The sequence below is a fragment of the Anarrhichthys ocellatus genome, unplaced genomic scaffold, assembly GCF_004355925.1.
Source record: "Anarrhichthys ocellatus isolate YVR2014 unplaced genomic scaffold, GSC_Weel_1.0 scaffold15, whole genome shotgun sequence".
NCBI lineage: Eukaryota > Metazoa > Chordata > Actinopteri > Perciformes > Anarhichadidae > Anarrhichthys > Anarrhichthys ocellatus.
In genome coordinates this window covers 1457095-1475845 of record NW_022280045.1, presented here as the reverse complement: position 1 = coordinate 1475845, position 18751 = coordinate 1457095, and the positions used below count along the sequence as shown (strand labels likewise).

At 42.2% G+C, this 18751-nt stretch overlaps 4 protein-coding genes across 9 annotated transcripts in view; 2 read left to right on the top strand and 2 right to left on the bottom strand.

The window, feature by feature from the left end:
* Window positions 1–1796, bottom strand: part of LOC116387562 (putative leucine-rich repeat-containing protein DDB_G0290503) — a 12561-nt gene extending 10765 nt beyond the window's left edge. For 3 of the 4 annotated variants that reach the window (XR_004213024.1, XM_031854790.1, XM_031854792.1), the window contains exons 1-8: window positions 1717–1796; window positions 1420–1493; window positions 1142–1325; window positions 936–1004; window positions 766–855; window positions 584–652; window positions 366–458; window positions 148–234 (exon numbers count right to left, since the gene is read on the bottom strand). Coding sequence is in view for 3 of the 4 variants with exons in the window: in XM_031854790.1 (XP_031710650.1) it covers window positions 148–234; window positions 366–458; window positions 584–652; window positions 766–855; window positions 936–1004; window positions 1142–1325; window positions 1420–1493; window positions 1717–1792 (742 nt within the window). In the remaining variant the exon portion in view is untranslated. The remainder of the gene's footprint in view (window positions 1–147; window positions 235–365; window positions 459–583; window positions 653–765; window positions 856–935; window positions 1005–1141; window positions 1326–1419; window positions 1494–1716) is intronic. The other variant, XM_031854791.1, reaches the window with a different exon arrangement.
* Window positions 1797–3883: 2087 nt separating this feature from the next.
* dhrs1 (dehydrogenase/reductase (SDR family) member 1) lies at window positions 3884–6885 on the top strand. The gene is made up of 9 exons (XM_031854982.1): window positions 3884–4040; window positions 4741–4889; window positions 5133–5276; window positions 5438–5517; window positions 5729–5861; window positions 5981–6124; window positions 6215–6284; window positions 6386–6466; window positions 6563–6885. Exons 2-9 carry the CDS (start codon window positions 4746–4748, stop codon window positions 6697–6699), a joined length of 933 nt encoding a protein of 310 aa, XP_031710842.1. The 5' UTR covers window positions 3884–4040; window positions 4741–4745; the 3' UTR covers window positions 6700–6885.
* Window positions 6886–8296: 1411 nt separating this feature from the next.
* homeza (homeobox and leucine zipper encoding a) lies at window positions 8297–13198 on the top strand. 2 transcript variants are annotated; one of them, XM_031855236.1, is made up of 3 exons: window positions 8297–8750; window positions 9414–9505; window positions 9870–13198. In XM_031855236.1, the coding sequence occupies exon 3, from the start codon at window positions 9897–9899 to the stop codon at window positions 11874–11876; it is 1980 nt and encodes a 659-aa protein (XP_031711096.1). In that variant the 5' UTR covers window positions 8297–8750; window positions 9414–9505; window positions 9870–9896; the 3' UTR covers window positions 11877–13198. The 2 variants fall into 2 exon arrangements, with proteins under 2 accessions (XP_031711096.1, XP_031711095.1); XM_031855235.1 differs by lacking the exons at window positions 8297–8750; window positions 9414–9505 and adding an exon at window positions 9515–9598.
* LOC116387820 (RING finger protein 212B) lies at window positions 12899–17695 on the bottom strand. 2 transcript variants are annotated; one of them, XM_031855237.1, is made up of 14 exons: window positions 17626–17695; window positions 16760–16822; window positions 16487–16611; window positions 15982–16034; window positions 15812–15886; window positions 15420–15526; window positions 15203–15305; window positions 15072–15100; window positions 14942–14982; window positions 14812–14836; window positions 14634–14700; window positions 13855–13912; window positions 13716–13746; window positions 12899–13616 (listed from the first exon to the last, which is right to left on the bottom strand). In XM_031855237.1, exons 3-14 carry the CDS (start codon window positions 16584–16586, stop codon window positions 13541–13543), a joined length of 765 nt encoding a protein of 254 aa, XP_031711097.1. In that variant the 5' UTR covers window positions 16587–16611; window positions 16760–16822; window positions 17626–17695; the 3' UTR covers window positions 12899–13540. The 2 variants fall into 2 exon arrangements, with proteins under 2 accessions (XP_031711097.1, XP_031711098.1); XM_031855238.1 differs by lacking the exon at window positions 16760–16822.
* Window positions 17696–18751: the final 1056 nt, after the last annotated feature.

Here is an 18751-nt window from a genome sequence, read left to right as displayed (position 1 = left end):
ACACACACACACACACACACACACACACACACACACACACACACACAAAAAGAACCATTTACAGTGTATAGCTTATATCCAACGTTTGTGCAAATCAAAGTGGAGCAGCTTCTCCCAGCTGTTCTACAAACATCTTGTGAATCTTACTTAGTGCCGAGTTTGTGTGGCTTCTTTCCGTCTGCTGCGTCTTTAGGCTCAGTTCAACGCTCTTCTCCTGCTGCTCTCTCTGCAGCCCTGTGAGACACGCGTTCACATGTTTATTTTCACACAGTTTTAAGTTCAAAATGAGATTGGAGTTTATCGTATCGACAGTAACGGTAGAGTGTGGTGCTAATTGTAAAGACTTAGAATAAAGCAGCACTCACCACTGATGTGATTTGTTTCCGTGCCATTAGCAGCGTGTTGGACCTTCCTCTGTGATGAATTCACCTCTCTGGTGAGTGAAATGATTTTCATGACTAGAAAAAAATGAACATTTATGAAAGATTAAATCGGCGTATGATAAGACGTTTAAAGACATTCTGACGTGTGCTGCAAAACAATAAACAAAAATAATTCAAAGTTTGACTCCAGGCAAACTTACTCAGAAATGTATCGCTATCAATCGTCCCCAGAAGCTGATTCATCTTGCTGAGTAACTGGGTTTGATAAGCTGTCCAGGGATGAAAGACACAGTTTAACTTTGCTTTACGTCGTTACGTGTGTATCAGCTGGACATATGCCACACACTGTATGTAGAGTACGATTTACAGTTAAAACGCTTACAGCCAGCGATAGCCGAGGCTGTGGAGCTGCATGTTGCAAGTTGCAGTTTCAGCAGTCTGACTTCCCCCCTCAACCCGAAGGCTTCATCATCTGTCAGGAAGAGCGCATTGGTTAAATCAGAGACTACCCACTGATGTTCCTCAGGCTCTAAAAAACAGATCAATACTCACCCAGTTGGCTGATGCGGTGAGTTGTCTGCTGAAACTGAATGTTGAGATGTGCCAGCTGTTCCTTCATACCTGACCACGCATGTTAGTAGTTCAGGAAGATAATAAGAGAGAATATGTTGACGTGGTGTTACAGTGTGTCCTCTACATCAGGATGAACCGTTGTGTGCACTTGAAATGGGAGACTTTACAATTAAACGAACACTCACCAGTACAAGTTTTGGAAATAATTGACTGTGAAGGAACAAAATAGATTGACACACATGACAAGGTGTATATGAAGTGGGTTAAAAATAAAGCATTGTTGAATATGTTTGAGATTGTTGTAAAAACCTTTCCGCTACGCACCGTTACATTTATATTCCTCGGGTCAATTCCTTCCGGTAGGGTTATCTGAAGTCAACGTGATAGAAGATAGAACATTAAAAGTTCCCAGTTTGCAACATGAATGTGTTTTATCTCACTCAAAACAGTTTCGGGGACTCACCAGGATCTTCGAAAGGATGTCGTCCACCTCTGGATTTCCCAAAGGACCGTTTAAATGAATCTCTTCCTGTTGGACTGAGAAAAGAGATACAATTCAGCATCATCAACTGAATGTAACTGCTTAAACATTTCATTCACTGCTCACTAACCAAGCACTACGGAGGGATTACGTATGTTTACAATCGGTTTGGGGTTTTGTCATCCTGATCGTCTGTACTGTCATTTTCATCATTTTCATCTAACGACAGAGGATATTCTGTGATATTGGGCTGTATAAAATAAAATTGACTTGACTTACCATGTCTGTTGTCAGAAGCTTGAAAGACACAAGACAAAAGGAAGGGAATCCAAACGAAGCGAGAGCCCCTGGCCATTGCAATAATGTTCCTCTCCTACCGAACGGCCTAATGCTTTTTATACACCGCTGATCGGTCAATGTCCGAAAGAAAGGAGGCGTAAACCAACACGGACTAAATCTCCAGTGCCAAGAAGTAGAGGTTGCATTAGATATGGTGTTGCAGAGTTGTTTGTTTGTCTTCAGAAAACATTGTGGCAACACTAAATGGAGGTCAGGGTCCCAGATGGCCAACATTTAGGAATCAGGTACAAATCTACTAATACTGCTGCACTAGTAACAAACTGTAGAAAGAACGCTTCATGTGCGTCCTGACATATTTTGTTAGTTTTTGAATAACATCAAATCTGCTGTAAAAGAGTAATCACTTTATTTAGGAGTGATTCAGTATCTGCTTTGTCTGACTAGTGATCTGCAGCTTCTTCCTCTGTTTACAGTATTTCCTGTTGATAATGATTGACTAAATGGTTTTGATTCTGGTCGTTTCTTGCAATAAGGTAGTGTAACAGTAAATGTTTAAAGAGTTTTTCCTGCTGATTTTGTTTGGCGAGTAATGACCACGTAACCTTAAACCTGACATTAACGTAATCCTGACATTATTAAACCTAAAGAAGAAAGAACCGCAACTATTCACACATCATATGTAGGCGATAACCTGCACGAATAACTCCAACTCACTAGCTGTTACACTAATGGCAGACATGTTAAATGCAGAGATATTTGCATGCAAGCAGGCCATTGAATCATAACGCCACCATGTTCCGCTTCAATCTGTACAGAATATAAGTTTACCATAACAAAAAGTAGAATATGATTTAAGATTTGTTTGTTTTCACATTAAAAAGGGAGAGTAACAGCGTCCCCTTTACAGTTTTTAGAAGGTTAGATTGTTTATATTATAAGAGGACATTTGAACCTCTATAAACAATAATTGCGCATTAAACAAGTAAAAGCATTGCTAAACAAATCCTAAACTCTGAAGAAAAAGAGAAAGCCGCTGCACGTGCCCACGAGCGTTTCCAGTTATTGATCGGACCTCTGCTGGGAATTAGGAGTCAGTTTACTAAAAACCAAGACAAGAGGTCGCCCTTGGAAACGACTGATAAGGAAGTCGATTGCTTTCAAAATCTTTAACACAGCAAATATATAGTATTCTGCAGAACTGTTATCAGGATTTAGAGTTACAAAGTGATTTTCTAGGGAAAAAATGAACTGCATACAAAGTATCACGACAATGTAGTTTTGTTACACTCGAGGGACTTCATTCAAATGACTTACAAGGAAGAAACCAGGTCCCACCAGTAGCCCCACTCTTTATGTGTTCTTGATCCAATCTTGTAACTAAAACAATAATCCACCCACCAATGGGCCAACAGATACACTGGGAATCATAACGTGAACAACTAGTTACACATGCTACAGGACAGAAATAAAATGCATGCTATGAGTACAGTAGCATGACTGCAGCTGCAAGAAGAGTGCACATTCCTGTAGATCCCACCACGAGATTATGTATCACATTCATAGCAGGGAAGTTACTGCACGTGCAGCACTCTGTGTTTGGCCGGTATTTCCTTCATAGTATTAGAGCAGCGAATCCGCACAGACGTCATAACCTCAGCCTCTCTTCTCTATCAAAAACACAGAATATGAAACAAACACCTTCTTTTTTTTTTAGCACTGCTAAGCCTCCGTTTCTACTGTGAACACACGAGCCCGACACTAGGCACAGTAATTGGTGTATTTTTAGGAAGACTATAGCGCCATCTTGTGTGAAACGTGAGTTAAACCAAAGACCAGTTCCGACACTCACAGTAAGATAGTTCCCTGATGTTTCGGGGCCTATCGTTATGCATAAACTGATGTAAAAGTATACCACAACAGCCTACAACCGTGCCAACATCGGAATATGTTGTTAACAAGCAAGTAGAGTAATAGCAGGTCGCTCAAACACGACACCTACATTTGTGTTTCACTCATTTAACGAAATAGTTGACACCGAAACGCCATCGGTAGCTCACTAAACCGACGCATCTCTAAAACTCCACTCTTTGCTTCGTCTGGCGTCTTCTCGCGATATTACGACTAAAGACTACGGCGCCTTGGTAGCCTTGTAAATAACATTGGTCACATTGTAGCTCGCGGCACTAGTCACTGATATAATAACAGCAGCTTTAGGCAGACGTGACATTTGACTACCGATACGTTTCCTTGTCGGTTTTCTCGGAAGAGCTAAAATTGAGTTCCAGCGCTGTCTGTGGAATAAGGTCAGTGTCTTTTATTCAAGCGAATTCTTTAGATTTTCAAGTCCACAATCTGTGTTGAATAACAGTAAATCCTCTGATTATCATGCTTTACAAAGTGATAAAATCCTCTCGCATAACCAGACGTCACTTTCTCCTAAAAGTATCTTATCTTAACAAGAACATTTAGGCACATGTGTAACATAAGTGAGTTAATATGACATAAGAACGAGACAGTGAATTTAGTTTGAGTTCGTTACTTAAGTTTTTGTTTTTTCTCGTTGTATTAGAAACAGATGTTTCTGATTGTATTATTACATCGTCATAGTCCAGAGCATCACAACTAATAATACACTTTTATTATGTCGTATTATCGTCCTCTAACGTTCATCAATAGCACTGCTATGCCATTTTAAAGAATGCGTATGTGATCGGGGCAAAGTTTACCTTTATTCATGATCAGTAACTTTATCACTGATAAATCACTGACATCATGATAAGGCAGCAGTCAACTGCACATGCGCAATGCTGAGAAACAGTGACTGGACCAAAATGAGTTGTGCAAGGCAGAAAAATAAATCGCTCCTCTAGATTTTAAGTGAACTCTGGACAGTTGGCTGGCCATGTTGTAATTTTTTATTTTTTTTAAAATCTCCCAGTTGGCCTCAGATGATATGTAACTGAGCTTATTTCTTATCTTACGTGGTGTTGCTTCCTCCCACAGAGAGAATGTCCTTGTCTGGCTGGGTGTGTGTAGTAACAGGGGCCTCCAGAGGCATCGGCCGGGGTATAGCTCTCCAGCTGTCTGAGGCAGGGGCCACCGTCTACATCACAGGGCGCCAGGAGACCACTCTGAAAGAGACCGCTGCACAGGTGACGGTTTGAGCTTGACTTTCTTACAAGGGCTGCAATCAGACAGTGGTATATAGTGAAGGATGTCAGTGTCTCTCACCGACAACGGTGCAATACATTTGTGTTCTGTAGGCTCAGCCGAGGTCCCGATGACTTCCAAAGTGTCGCACCTGAAATGTTTTTAGTTTCCTGCAGTGTCGTTTTGTGTCTTTCAAGTCTATTTGTCTCTATGGTTCGCGGCGGACACGTTTGTTCTCAACACAGGTGAAGGAGAGGGGGGGAAACTGTGTGCCGGTTATCTGCGATTCCACGAAAGACAAAGACATCGAAGACCTGTTTGAACGGATCAAGCGTGAGCAGAATGGCCGGCTGGACATCCTGGTGAACAACGCCTACGCTGGAGTCCAGGTAGATTACACTAGAGTAAACACTACTCCAGCGCGCACTTGAATTACTTGTTGAACACTTAACGTGGAGTAAAGCAGCGTGAACGTAATGGAACAACATTAAAGAGCGCCAAGCTTAAACTTTAGACTGCGTGTCTTCTAAAACATGATGGGTTATTCCAGGCCATCTTCCAAAACATGGGGAACAAGTTCTGGGAAACCGATCCAACCATTTGGGATTCCATCAACAACACAGGCCTCAGGTATGCTTTTTTGCTTAGTCATGTCTGATAAGTCGACCGAGTCACCTCCTTGTGACTAGTGCTGGTTTTCCAGACGTCATCCGTTACTCATGTGATGTGTGGTGTGTTAACTGGAAATTCAAGCATTATTCATTTGCACTGCATTACAGGTATTCTACAAGCGAGTGGATAGGAATGATTTGACTGATTTCCATTTTTATTTATCTGGCAGGGGCCACTATTTCTTCTCAGTTTACGCGTCCCGGATGATGGTGGCTCAAGGTCGGGGTCTGATAGTCACAATTTCATCTATGGGGGGTCTGCGGTATCTCTTCAATGTGCCGTATGGCGTTGGCAAAGCCGCAGTAAGTCCCTCATTTAGTCCCAGATTTATGCTATCAAGAGCCACATATCATTAAAGTACATGTGCTGTAGAATTACGTCAGACAGTGTCATAAAAACCTGTTTCGTGGTGTGTTTCCAGTGTGACAGGCTGGCAGCAGACATGGCTGTTGAGCTTAAGAGCAGGGGCGTGGCTTCTGTCAGTCTGTGGCCGGGAGCGGTAAAAACAGAGTTGGTGTCTCAGATGATTTTGGACAAGGAAACACCACAGGGTGGAGATCCCAAGGTAGACTCTTCTCTAACAGCAAATCCTTATCCCCGGTAGCTATATCAGGTTTTTTTTGTTGTTGCTCAATCTCTGTTTTCTTTTGCTCAGTTCAAAGAACTGTTTGCCAATGGGGAATCCACAGAAGTGAGTGGGATGTGCATTGTCAACCTGGCAATAGGTGGGACTACCTCTTTAATTATTGCTGAGGAGCAGTTACTGGTTCAACTCTTATTCTTGTTCATTAGCAAACTCAGCATACATTCTCTTTCTTCTTAAAAGATAAACATCTGATGTCTCTGACGGGGAAAGTACTGATGACCTGTGACCTGGCAAGGCGCTATGGCATACGCGACATTGATGGTAAGTTTACATCGGCTGCCTATGTCGTTGCTTTTTTTACTTACTATTATGTACAGTCACGTGATCCTAATGTGTTGTTCATCTGTGTATTTCCAGGACGGAGTGTAGCTGATTACACGTCTCTGAAATTCCTCCTGACTCAGGTCCCGTATCTCTCCTGGCTGTCAGCTGTTGTCCCGTCATTCCTACGCCTGCCACGCTTTGTGCTCTCTCTGGCTAACAGCCGCTTCTAAACATGTCCTACATCAGCACTGACGTGGCGTACTATCAGACTGTCTGACGACTATATGGTCCAAATTCTAGCTAAACATATAGTTGCCATGTTTCGGATCAAATCCATCAAGCCAATGGGTGACAAGGTGCACTGACTAACAATATCTTTTGAAGGAGTATAATTGAAACTGATGTGTTTTTATATATATATATATATATATATATATATATATATATATATATATATTCCTACTTTCTTAATGAAGGCAGTTCTATGAAGTTTGAACAGCGTGAACATGAAGGAACATGAATTTAACATTAACACTGTTATCTGTGAGTGAAGCCTCACAATGTGAACATGATCTGAATGTATTATGATTACCACATGTTATGTATTTTCTTAAGCAGTATGCAAAATCTATTTACAAATGAAACATTTAAATGCTTTTGTATTTTTCACTAATTTGTAGCCTTGTTATATGTCTATTTAATGAATATACACTACTTCTATTACCACTACTACGGTATTTGACCGGCTATGTAACAACTGGTTAAATAAAGAAAGGTTAACTCGCTGCTGTTTCACTTCTCATTCCTTTATGCAAAATAACAAAGCATCTTCAGACTCATAGAAGCAGATGCGTCTTTAATAAAAAAGGGTTGGCTCTCTTGCAGAAAGATTAATATTTACATCTTGTCTATTACATTATTTAACGCTAACAATGAATTATAATTGCTACCTCTGACTCATATATATATATATATATATATATATATATATACCACTAAAACACAGCTGAATTGTTTTCAGTGAGAGGACATCGTGTCTGAAGCCGATCTGAATTCAGCATATTGCTCAAAGACAGTATCACTGGAACACTGTTGGTTGTTTGCGTCCATCTTGTTTAAAATACAAAGAGGAATTGAACAGGCTGTAAACTTGTTCTTGGGTTTATCAGCACGTCTGAACCGCTCCGGGTCTTATTTTAGGCGATATTTCAGGAATTGGTACACGGCCATAGTCATGGTTATAGAGATGATGTCAAGTCCCAAAGCTCAGATTAAAATGCTTTTAATTATTTGGATTTTTTGCGTATTTTATTGATTGACTTAAATGTTGAATTAACGGTTCCATTTGATTTTCTGCAAGTTGTATCTCAACTGGAATACCATCTTCTTTGTTTAGTTATTTGTTGGCTCAAAAGTAGTAGTATTTGTCTATGAAATACCACGATGTGTTAATGTTTGAGATGTTTAACATAACTTCTCCCGTTTTGCTAAAATTGCCACATTTCCAGAAAACACAGTCTCGTCGGTGGCCCGGACTGATCAGAAGCTTTATGATGTGGTCTTCAGGGAGGCTAGAAGGAGAGTTCCTGTAAGTCAAATATAAATGTTGTTTTCTGCTTTGAGTTAGGCCAGCAAGAGTTAAAGCAGTGTTTCTATTTAACAAGACGATGCGTCTCGTTTGTGGGCCTGGTGTGGTGGGGGACTGGTGGGTGGGTGACGTGAAACGTGTTTAGTCCACTGCCCTCGGATTTATTATACAGGCGCCTCCTCCCGCCAATCCACGGCCTGCTCTCCCAGACTGGCACACCCACCCCGCCGTCACTGTGTGGGAGAGTCGGTTGGGCCTTGTGGGCTTCCTGGTCCTCGGCTCCGCCTCGCCTCGATCTGACCGGACGGCGAAAACACTTCTCAGTTAAAGAACAAAAGCAACAACGGATGGACCGAGGAGGGCGAAGTAACGGCGACTCAGATTCCGACCTGAATCTCGCGGATTGAGATATTTGTTGCCTACACGGGGAAAGGACTAAACCGACGACTGAACTCCTTCGAAAAGGCGACAAACTTGGTCGCTTCGCATCTTTGTATCCCGACCGTAATCCGTCGAGGCGCTCGATAAATAAGACAAGGGTCAAACCGACAGACGGACGGTATTGTTTCCGTGCTCTTGCTCTAAACTTCGGCCATAAAAGGCGGAGTGGCGGAGGGCTAACTCCCGGTCTCCCTTTGTTTTCTTCACGCGTTTAACGGACCTTCGGGGATAACGGGGTAAAGCAGCGTTTTGGTAAGTTTATTTTTATGTTTCACTGAAGCGTGTCTGGCGGTGAAGTGCGCCTGTGCAGTGTGAAGCGTTTTAGTTAGTACGCCATAAAGGAGGAGGGGGGGTCGGAGACACTGGGCTGCTATTGTGGTTGGCTCCGAAAGCAACTTTTACAGCTTTTTGTCACAGTAAAACAAAATAATACAGCGTATTAACTCGTACAGTGCATTGAAGTAACACATCCTACGTCACCGCATGATCTCATCCCGTCGGTTTAGTGTGTCACGAATGACTAATACTCTGGTTTCATAATTGTTTGCTAATGTTTTTGGGACACTTAAACATTTCTAGCGTGGCTCAAGACACCGTAGTCGTCTCCTAACCGTACTTAAATGTGCAATATTTCTTCTGCTGTCCCAAATAAAGTACACTACTCTACAAGTGAAGAGTGGGCTACACGGTTACTTGAAAGACACTGTTCAACGAGGAGTCATGAATATAGTAATGTAATAACTGCAATGTGAGTAAAATCCTTGTATTTAGCCGTGTAACTACTAGACCTGTGATGGGTCGATGTGTTGGCTTAACACCTGTTGCTAAAGCACAAATTTACTTTTAGTTCCGGGCTTAGAGGGCCGAGACTTGGACTTGAGGGTGACTAATGCAACTCATTTTCTCCTTCCACAGGTCTCTCTTGTGGTATCTGCCTTTGTGAAGAGGCTACACTCATCTTTAGGGACCGAGGATCTGGGAGTGGAACAAAGCCGGACTGGGAAAGGGTGAGAAAGTAGACCGTGATGGATTTCTCATGGATCCCCATTCCCCGCGCACCCACCCCTTGCGACCGATCCCCCCACTCACACAAAACAAAAGTCAGTCACCACACTCTGGGGGAGGGGAACCCAGTCTGGACAGAGTATACGACTAGTTTCACTGGGAGTTCAGAATAAAGAGTGCGAAGTATGGGGGTGGGGGAGGGGAAACAGCTGTCAGATAATTGACTTTGAATGAGAACTGAAAGTTCTTTTAACATCATAGTTTGTACTCTTGGCTGTACTCGTCAGGCATCTTATCAGTGTTTGGCAGCTGAGACAAGTAGGAAAACAGCAACTAAATCTGTGTTTTTTTGTATTTCTTCTCTAGGTGAACGAGCCTGTTTTGATACCCCAGATGGCGACCTACAGTGAACACAATGGCAGAAATGGACTACTTATGGGCATGAAGGGGCATTTTGAAGGAAAAGTAACAAAGACAGAATGTGAAGGGAAACTCGAAGCTAAGCGCTCCTCCAAGGATTTGCGCCACTCAGCTGACGGCAACGTGAGCGGCGTGGCTAGTTTCACCACCAACCACAACTCTGTTGTGTGCCTGCCTCTAGTATCAGAGGGACTGAAGTTGGTATGGACGCAGTCGGATCAAACGCGTGAACTGGACACGATCTCGGAGCTGACCCAAGCTTTTAACTTATTTCCATACCCATCGTCTCGCGAGGTTAGCACCCTGGCTCGGGTATGTGCCTTGCCACTGGACAAAGTTAAGGTGTGGTTTATGGTGCAGAGAATTAAATACGGCATCAGCTGGTCCTCAGAGGAGATAGAGGAGACTCGGCGAAAGCTTGCAGTGCCTGAGCTTTGTGACGATGCTACTGAAACCAAGGAAGAAGCCGAAACGAAGAGCAAGAGTGGAAGTAGTGAGGAATTGGTAATTGAGGATAAGGATAACAACCAGGTAGAGGCTGTTCCCTCCAGCCCCCCAAAGAAGAAACTAAAGTGCGAGTCACCAGATTCCTATAAACCAGCCAAACCCTCTGCCCCGTGTTTCAGCTCCACCCTCCCACCCCCTCAGGATTCATACTTCTACCGCCCACCAGCGGAAACGCCAGCAAGCACGGCGGCCGATGTATCCCTCGACCTTTCGGAGTCGCCTTTGCGACAGCACCGCCACGGGCGCTACAAAAAGTCTAAAGCTCAGCTCGCTGCCCTTCGAAAGAGCTTTCTGAGAGAGAACTGGCCTGCGGAGGCAGAGCTCAGACGCTTGCAGGAAGAAACTGGACTGAGTCGTAACGACATTCGCAAGTGGTTCAGTGACAGCCGGTACCAGCTCAGGGTAGGCCGAGGGAGCCTGGCCGCAGCCCAGAACTACTCTCAGCACACTGGAGGTAAACAAGAACAACAAATCCAACCTCTCCCACTTATTACACAAAAGACCAGTCAACTAAACGGGGTGAAGGGCCAGGAGGCAGCCCGTAGCAATGGGATTAGAAATTCACATTTCTTCCAGACCTTTTTGTCCAACAGCCTGGAAGCATTCGGGGACAGGGTCCTTGAGGCAGAGGGGTATGACGGTATGGAGGAGCTTTCTGGTGACGGGGACAGTTTGAAAGATGAGGAACAAAGTGAAGAGCTGCCCCTGCAGCTGACCAAGACCTGCAAGATTGAGCCAGATGTTCCACAGGAACCATCGGGTGTATTAAAAACCTCTCCCTGCTCTTCCCCCTCTGGCAGCCCACCACCGACTGCCTTGCCTAATAAACCGCTTTCAAACAACATCAGCACATCAAAGAAGTCAGCTCACTCAGCCAAAGCCAGTCCCTCACAAACACCGTTGCGCGTCTCAAAGGCTCCCTCATCCACATCCCCTGCCCTCACTCCAGCTGGGCGACCAAGAAAGACCAAGGAGCAACTGGACGTGTTGAAGCAGCACTTCTTACGCTGCCAGTGGCCCAAGAGCGAAGATTACACTGAACTTGTTAAGCTTACAAATTTACCCCGGGCCGATGTTATTCAGTGGTTTGGGGACACGCGGTATGCCGTTAAAAATGGCCAGCTGCGCTGGGTGAAGGGGGTCCGTGACCAGTTCCTGGCAGAACTTGCAGCCCAGCAAAGCAGCAGTGGTTTGACTAACGGAAGTGGCTCTGGGACATCTACCCGGGCCGGGGGCCGCAAACGAAAGTCTCAAGTAAATGCAACAAGTGCAGATTTCCCTGATCTCCAGCCTCTGGTAACGTATTACCTTTCAACAGGCTCACTACATGAAAGAGACCTTGACTCTCTATGCAAGAAGTCTAAAATGAGCTACCAGCAAGTGCGAGATTGGTTTGCAGGTCAGGATGTTGGGGGTACTGAACAAAAACTGATTGTTGCTGATTAAGACCTCGGAACCAGACTCAAGAACATTTTTTTAGGTTGGTGGAGTGCTGCTCGCATCCTTTGCACCAACGAGCATTGTTGTTACTTTGGTTTAAATTGCTTTAATTTCGCAGGTTTCTAACATCCGGTCTTCCCAGCACAAGCCCAAAAAAGGTTTGTTTTTTATACATATGCTGCATTACCTGCTTATCCTAATATATATTTTGGACTTGAATTATAATTGTGTTGCTGTAAATAGGACAGTAACGTGTACACTGGTTTGTTATATTTTTTTGAGCTTATGTTTGTTTAGATATCTCTACTACAGAATTTTTAGTATGCTATTGTAGCAGTATAATTTAAACAGGTTGTACTCGTAGTACCTGACTAAAGCAGACAAGTAACTGTTCCAGAAAGATGTCTCTGTTGATGAATCTGTTGACTGATCACTGTGTGTAATCATTCCTTTACAGCCAATAATTCCTTGTCATGAAAAGCACACTGGACATGTACACTTTAAATTGACATCCTGCACTTTGGTTTTAGAGCCTGCTGTCATATTCATTAAATCCAATTATTTTACAAAACATTAGATTTTGATCCCTTAACACTGAAACCTATTATCATGCCTTTTTGAAAACATGGTCCATCTGATTCTACTAACGTCTCTAAAGCATATTTCTGAAACACATTCCCAGATTCTCCTTTAGACGCTCTGGTGTAAGACTTGATTCACGAGGATAATGGTACCAAGTGAGCAGCGTTCACATCAACGGCACACAGATGTCAGAATTGCCAACTTCAATTCTGATTTGCACTCATTAATTCAGTCAGTATTTGTATATCTATTTTGTATTAATAGCTATAGAGTGTGACTTGATGGTTTATAATCTAGAAAAACTAGAGGAAATAACGGATGGTGGGGTCCACGTACTGTATAAGTAGCAAATGGTTTGAATCCAAAGAAAACATACATTTCTAATAACTCAAATTATGAACTGTAGCACAAACATTACACATTCAGGTCATCCGTTCAGAAAACCCCACATTTTAAAGTACATCTTAGTAGACTTAGGGGGGGGGGCGAAGTGGGCAGAGTTCAGTTCATTAGGAAAGTCTGGATATACGTTAGATGAGCAGAATGTCGATAAAGCAGTGTCCGTCGCTGTGTTCGGTCATTCTTTTAGTAATGAAAAGTTAATGCAAGTGTCATGCTGTGGGGAGATGTCCATAATGCTTAGTGTTTTCCTTTGCCGATGTCTTCCATGTATGAAAAAAAAAAAAAAAAATCCTTTATTTGCACAATTGTGTCACTGGAAACCAGTAAAGGATTTGTCTTTCTAATCATGTGTGTAAGCCATGTTTTTTGTGTGTGTGCTGTAATGACTGCGACTGGTTCGGACAGATCACATTTATTTTTTCATTATATGTAAATTCTCTGCAGAAATGGTGGTAATATAAATTGTTGCTAAAGAAATGTATTGCCAGAAATAAATGGAGGGCCATTAGTCAACCAATGATCAATAACACAATTGGCAGATAAATCCATCAACAGAGGAACTGCATGGTAACAACATCCATGTAAACCGAACGGTTTCAAGTACTTTACATTAAATCATTGGTGTCAAGAGAAATTAAACAAACATATGGCTACACACTCCTTAATAACTGATAGAGGCCATTTCATTAATGTCTGGGTGAATGTATTGATAATCCATTAATAAACTGGAACGGGAAAACATTAGGTGTCTGACGCTGAATTCTGAGGATGACACAAATAGACTGACTCAGCGATTGCACGAGAACATTTTCCCATCAAGATGAATGTTTCATTACACGTTAATTGGAAAGCGTTTCTTACCTTGTAGGAGTGCTAAAGGATGTGGGTGTTCCTATTTAAAACAGGTGAAAGGATCTCGATTAAAGATAGAATATGCTGAATTTATCCAGTTTAATCACAGAACCTCTGGTCGAGCTACAGAAGCGTCTTTAATACTCACTGTGAAGGTATTCATGGAGAGAACTGTGGCTGGAAATAGAGGTTGCCGATCCAGGTGTCTGACAAAAACAATAGTACAGATTTAAAGTTCATAGTTGAATATTTGACTAGTACTGATGAGGACCTGGGTATAAATGTGTAGTGAGTGTAAAAATCAAGTTTTGACCACGGACATTATAATCTAACAAAAACACTCTTGATCTTGAACAACTCAATTTCTTGCCAATATCCTGTTGCTGGGCTCTTGGGCACCCGGCTCATAATTATGAGACTATAATCCATCATAAGCATATGAATTGCCATTTTCAACCTCTTCAGTGTCAAAATTAGCGGTGATTCATATTTATGAAAATCAAACTGGCCGCGCTCCCTCTGCACACGTCACTTCCGTTTTGTCTTGAGCAGAATTAAAACACATCTTACAAAAACTCTGAAACTATTTACTAAATCATTTTCCTACACATTGAGTTAACCTGCACGTTGCTCTTACTTACGAGCCCCTCCCTGAGGTTTCAACCTCATTTCATATTCTTCGTCAGTGGATGGAGTTGTCATGGAGATAGCATCTCCTTAACAGTAGAACAAACTCCAGAGCTCATGAAACACTTCGGTAAAAGCTATTTAGTTGACCGTGAATTACAAATGTATGTCACACTGTTATTATGTCGACACGGGTCTTTAAGAGTTGCAGAATAATCTAAGAACAGAGGTATTTATATTTTCTTCAGTATTTATTTCCACTAGGTCTACAAAACATTACAATGTAACTCTGAGACTTACTGTGAGGGAGGACAGACTGGGACCTCTGTCTCTGGCCAACCCGTGAGACTCTGCTGAGCCAAAGTAACTGAGACACAGACAACATGTTTGAGCATGGAAAGCAATCCTTTCATTAAGTGTTGATACACAACGATGTTGCAAATACAGAATGAAATCCATCAGAAAACAGAGTACGTACCTCATGGTTCTTGAACGAGGGGTAACTGATAAAAAGAGAACATACACATGTTCATCAACTTAAATTTTAAATGGACCACCAACACCAAAAAGAGTAACTGTAACAATTCAACTTAAAGCACAGGGTTTACCTGGAGAGGTGATAGCCACAGGGAGGGACATCCGTTGAGTTCTATATACGAGACAATAAGTTAAAAGTTTAAATACTGGAGAGTGTTTGTGAATAAACAGGGTAGTCCTGAAAGGGAAATTTGGTTTTACCCATTTGTATGAAACTGTCCTGGAGAAACCTGTGGCAAACACAAAGTGTGCAAGCTAAATTAAATATGTAACTTATTACCTCAACGTTGGCATTTTTAACTTTTTCTATATTAGACTTTCGGAGCACTTACCCTCCGCTGAGAAAGTGGCTTTTTCAAATCAGCAGTTTCTCTTTTCAGCTCTGAAAGCTGCTTTTTTAACTCAGCGTTCTCTCTTTTCAGCTCAGAGAGTTGCCTTATGATGACAGAAGTGGGAAGAATAGCGTTAGAATCGGGGGGGGGGGTTTATACACGGCCACAAAGGAACAACAACAACAACAACAACAACAACAACAGATATGGAAATCACCTGTAACCCTGCTCAGTGACTTCCTTCAGACGTCGTTCCAGTTCAACAGACTTATGCTGGAAGTGCGCCGTGACTCTCTCCGTCTGTGTCCGCTGAAAAAGGGCAATCTGAGGAGCACGAAGACCTCACTATCAAATAGTCTTTCAGTGAAAATAAAAACATCATGCGATTCAACTTTGGCTTTTGTATTAAAGCTCAGGGATTCCCAAATGATGCTGACCATTTGGGATGCTTTTAATCTAGTCAAATATCCCTCTAACTGAAGCAGTCTCTTGTTGACTCACTCACCGGTTACTAATTGACTGGCTGCTATGACATTTAAAGTCCCTGTATATCAATTACAATGACAGCAGAGAGGGAGCCTGGGTGGCCGCTGCACAGCAGAGACAGACCTGTGAAATGTGCTCCAGCCGTGACTGGATGAGCTTCACGGGGTCCTTGAAAAACACCTTTTCCTGTGGCTTCATCTGAAACAAAAATAATAGTGCAAATATAATAAGCTGGCTATGCAAAATAAGGTGATCAGACAGTATCCTGCCGTGCAGATGTCAAACTCACCAACCTCATCTGTGATGGGCAAGTAACTGCAGCTGGCCCCACACACACTGCACTGCTCTGCGGGGAAAGACAGAATCACAAGAACCATAACTAGCCGGCAACTGTCTAATTTGAGCAATGGTGTTAAAGTTACTACAAGGAACACTCATTTTGTGTCAATTTTGGCGGTCCGTTTGGATTAAAGTGGTAGTGTTTCTAAGCACCAGGTTCTCTTCAGAAAACCTCTAATTTTATTGCAGCAGGGTCTGGCAGTCTGCCCTGCTCAGTCCTGGTTCTGGTTCTCCCGTGCCTCCCTTCCCTCCAGCAGGCCCACGAATACAGCCTGGGTCTCCGGCAGCGTGTTGTCGGTGTTTGCTTCCACCAATCGCTGATGGTCTTGTTTACTTATGTAGGTCATATAGGGGCATCGGTAGTAATGAGGAGAACGTTTCACAACCAGTTAAAAGTTCCTCACAGTAACTTTGAATAATAATGGAAGCAAATTGACTTTGTGGATATAACCGTCTCACTAGATTTAATGCATGCTTCACAGCAGATGTGGCCACAGCTGGACACAGCAAACCTCGACCCTCTCCTTGTGAAGCACTGGTTACAGTGGAACCAGTCCATTTTATAGTCCTGTGGGGTTCCTCCTCTGCAAACACATGATACACAAATGTGAATATGTAACATGAAATATTACAGTATATGACCATAAGTATGTGGTCACACATTTTTATATTCTTTTAGTATTGGGACACTATCCCCCTGCACAAAGCCAGGTCTATAAAGAAATGGTTTACCCAATCTGGTGTGGAAGAACCTGACTGGCCTGTACAGAGCCTTGACCTCATCTCATACAACACCTTTGAGACAAAGTGGAACCAGGCATTAGCACCCAACTTGAGTCCCCCATGTCTCAACACTCCACTAGTGGAAACTACTGGCAATATATTAGCAAGAATACACATGTTTTTTTAAAGGCATGTTCAAAAGGTGTCAGGTATGATATTGTTGCCATTTGATGTACCATTATGTAGATACATTTTAAGTCTTTTTGTGACTTTTTTTTTACCATAATCACAAGTTAACACAATATAAATTCATCACATACACTCTCATGCAAAAAGTTAGCAATAGCTTAACCATTTTAGCATTAGGCTAGGGTATTTTGCAAAGACATAACCTCCCCACACACACACACACACACACACACACACCAGTACAGTTAGGTACATTTGTCTAACGTGAAGACAAAGCTAGCTAATGTTACTTATCCACAATGCTAAGAGGTTATACTATAGCCCCTTTTCACAGCAGTCATTTTGACTCGTCAGAGCAAGGTAATCACAGGTGTAATTCATTAAATTAATTGCAGTCCCATTCAATGTATTGTGTCACAGCCATTCCAGTGAGCCAGCATGCACAATTCCGTCCTGACAAGCCTAATGGAACAGGGCCATAAATAATATTACTTACACCTGTGTTCACCCTGCAATGACACCTCAAAATGGCTGCTGTGAAAAGAGCCTATTGGCTACCAAAGTGTTTGCTAGCTAACACTAGCTAACGTTAGCTTAAATTGTGGAACATCCACTTTGGCTCAAAACTTTCATTGAACTTTGTCTAGAGGATATCCGCACACTCGTCTTTATCTTGCCAACATTACCTGTTAATGTGCTCAGAGGTGAGTTAGTTGAAGTTTTAATCCTCGGATGATATTTCAGCTCAGCGCAGACGTCCCGCCTCAGCGCGAGAAGCGGATCTCGTGCTCTGTTCTGATTGACCGTGTGACGTAGTAAAACCCCCATTCTGAGCGTCTCGGATCAACATACAAATGACAGGTCTGCTATTGCAGTTAAGGCGAATTTAACCATCATGACATTAGACAAGTATGCCAGCTTGTTCTTAGACGTTTAAATAAGGTAGTCAGTAGGAATCAAACATGGTTTTAGTCATTTTTCATTAGAAAATTCACCCTTTCAAAAGAATAGAATTTTAAAATTGAATAGTTCAGCACAGAGTTGCAATTACCGTTACCCTTTGAATGCTGGTGATTTGTAGACCCGATTTAAACTACACTGGTTGCACAGTGTCCAAGTTCAAGAAATATTCACCTTAAAGCTTTATTAATCCTTGGCACAACATATGTGCTGGTGTGGTTTAAGACTGAATTATGTACCAAGGAGCAGTTGGCCAAGTATAAATGTTGGACCCATTTTGACAGGGTAATAATGTTTCTACGCATCAATAGAAAAAAATAAATAAATCCATTTAAATCTTGTTAAAACTTTTTATTTCTACATAAATAAAATGCTCAGTTTAGCTTTGAAATAGACCTGCTGGAAGAAAATTGACATGCCGAGATCATTCATTGTTAAAAATAAGACGCAGTGTCAATTTAGTTCTGTGTATTAAGGAGCCGATTCTGCTGTCTATTATTACCATGACCGTGATTAGGGATGTTCCCAGTGACAGCCCTTCAAACACTTTGGGAAATATTGATACAAATGTGCATGAAGATATTCCGACAGGTTTGTGCTTCTTGAAAATAGATCTTATCGTTAAAGCCATTGTATATGAAGTTGCTAACCAGATGTGCATTTCACCAAGAACAAGCTTTTTATGAAGAAAACACTCAAGCTTAATAATGGGAGAGCCTTCAGGTAGATAGTTACATCTTTAATGCTTCATTATGATCTGAACTGCAAAGAGACAGGCATCAAGCTTTCACAATCTCACAAAACGCAAGAATAAAAATCCAATTCAGATTGAAGGAGCCAGTGTGCAGGATG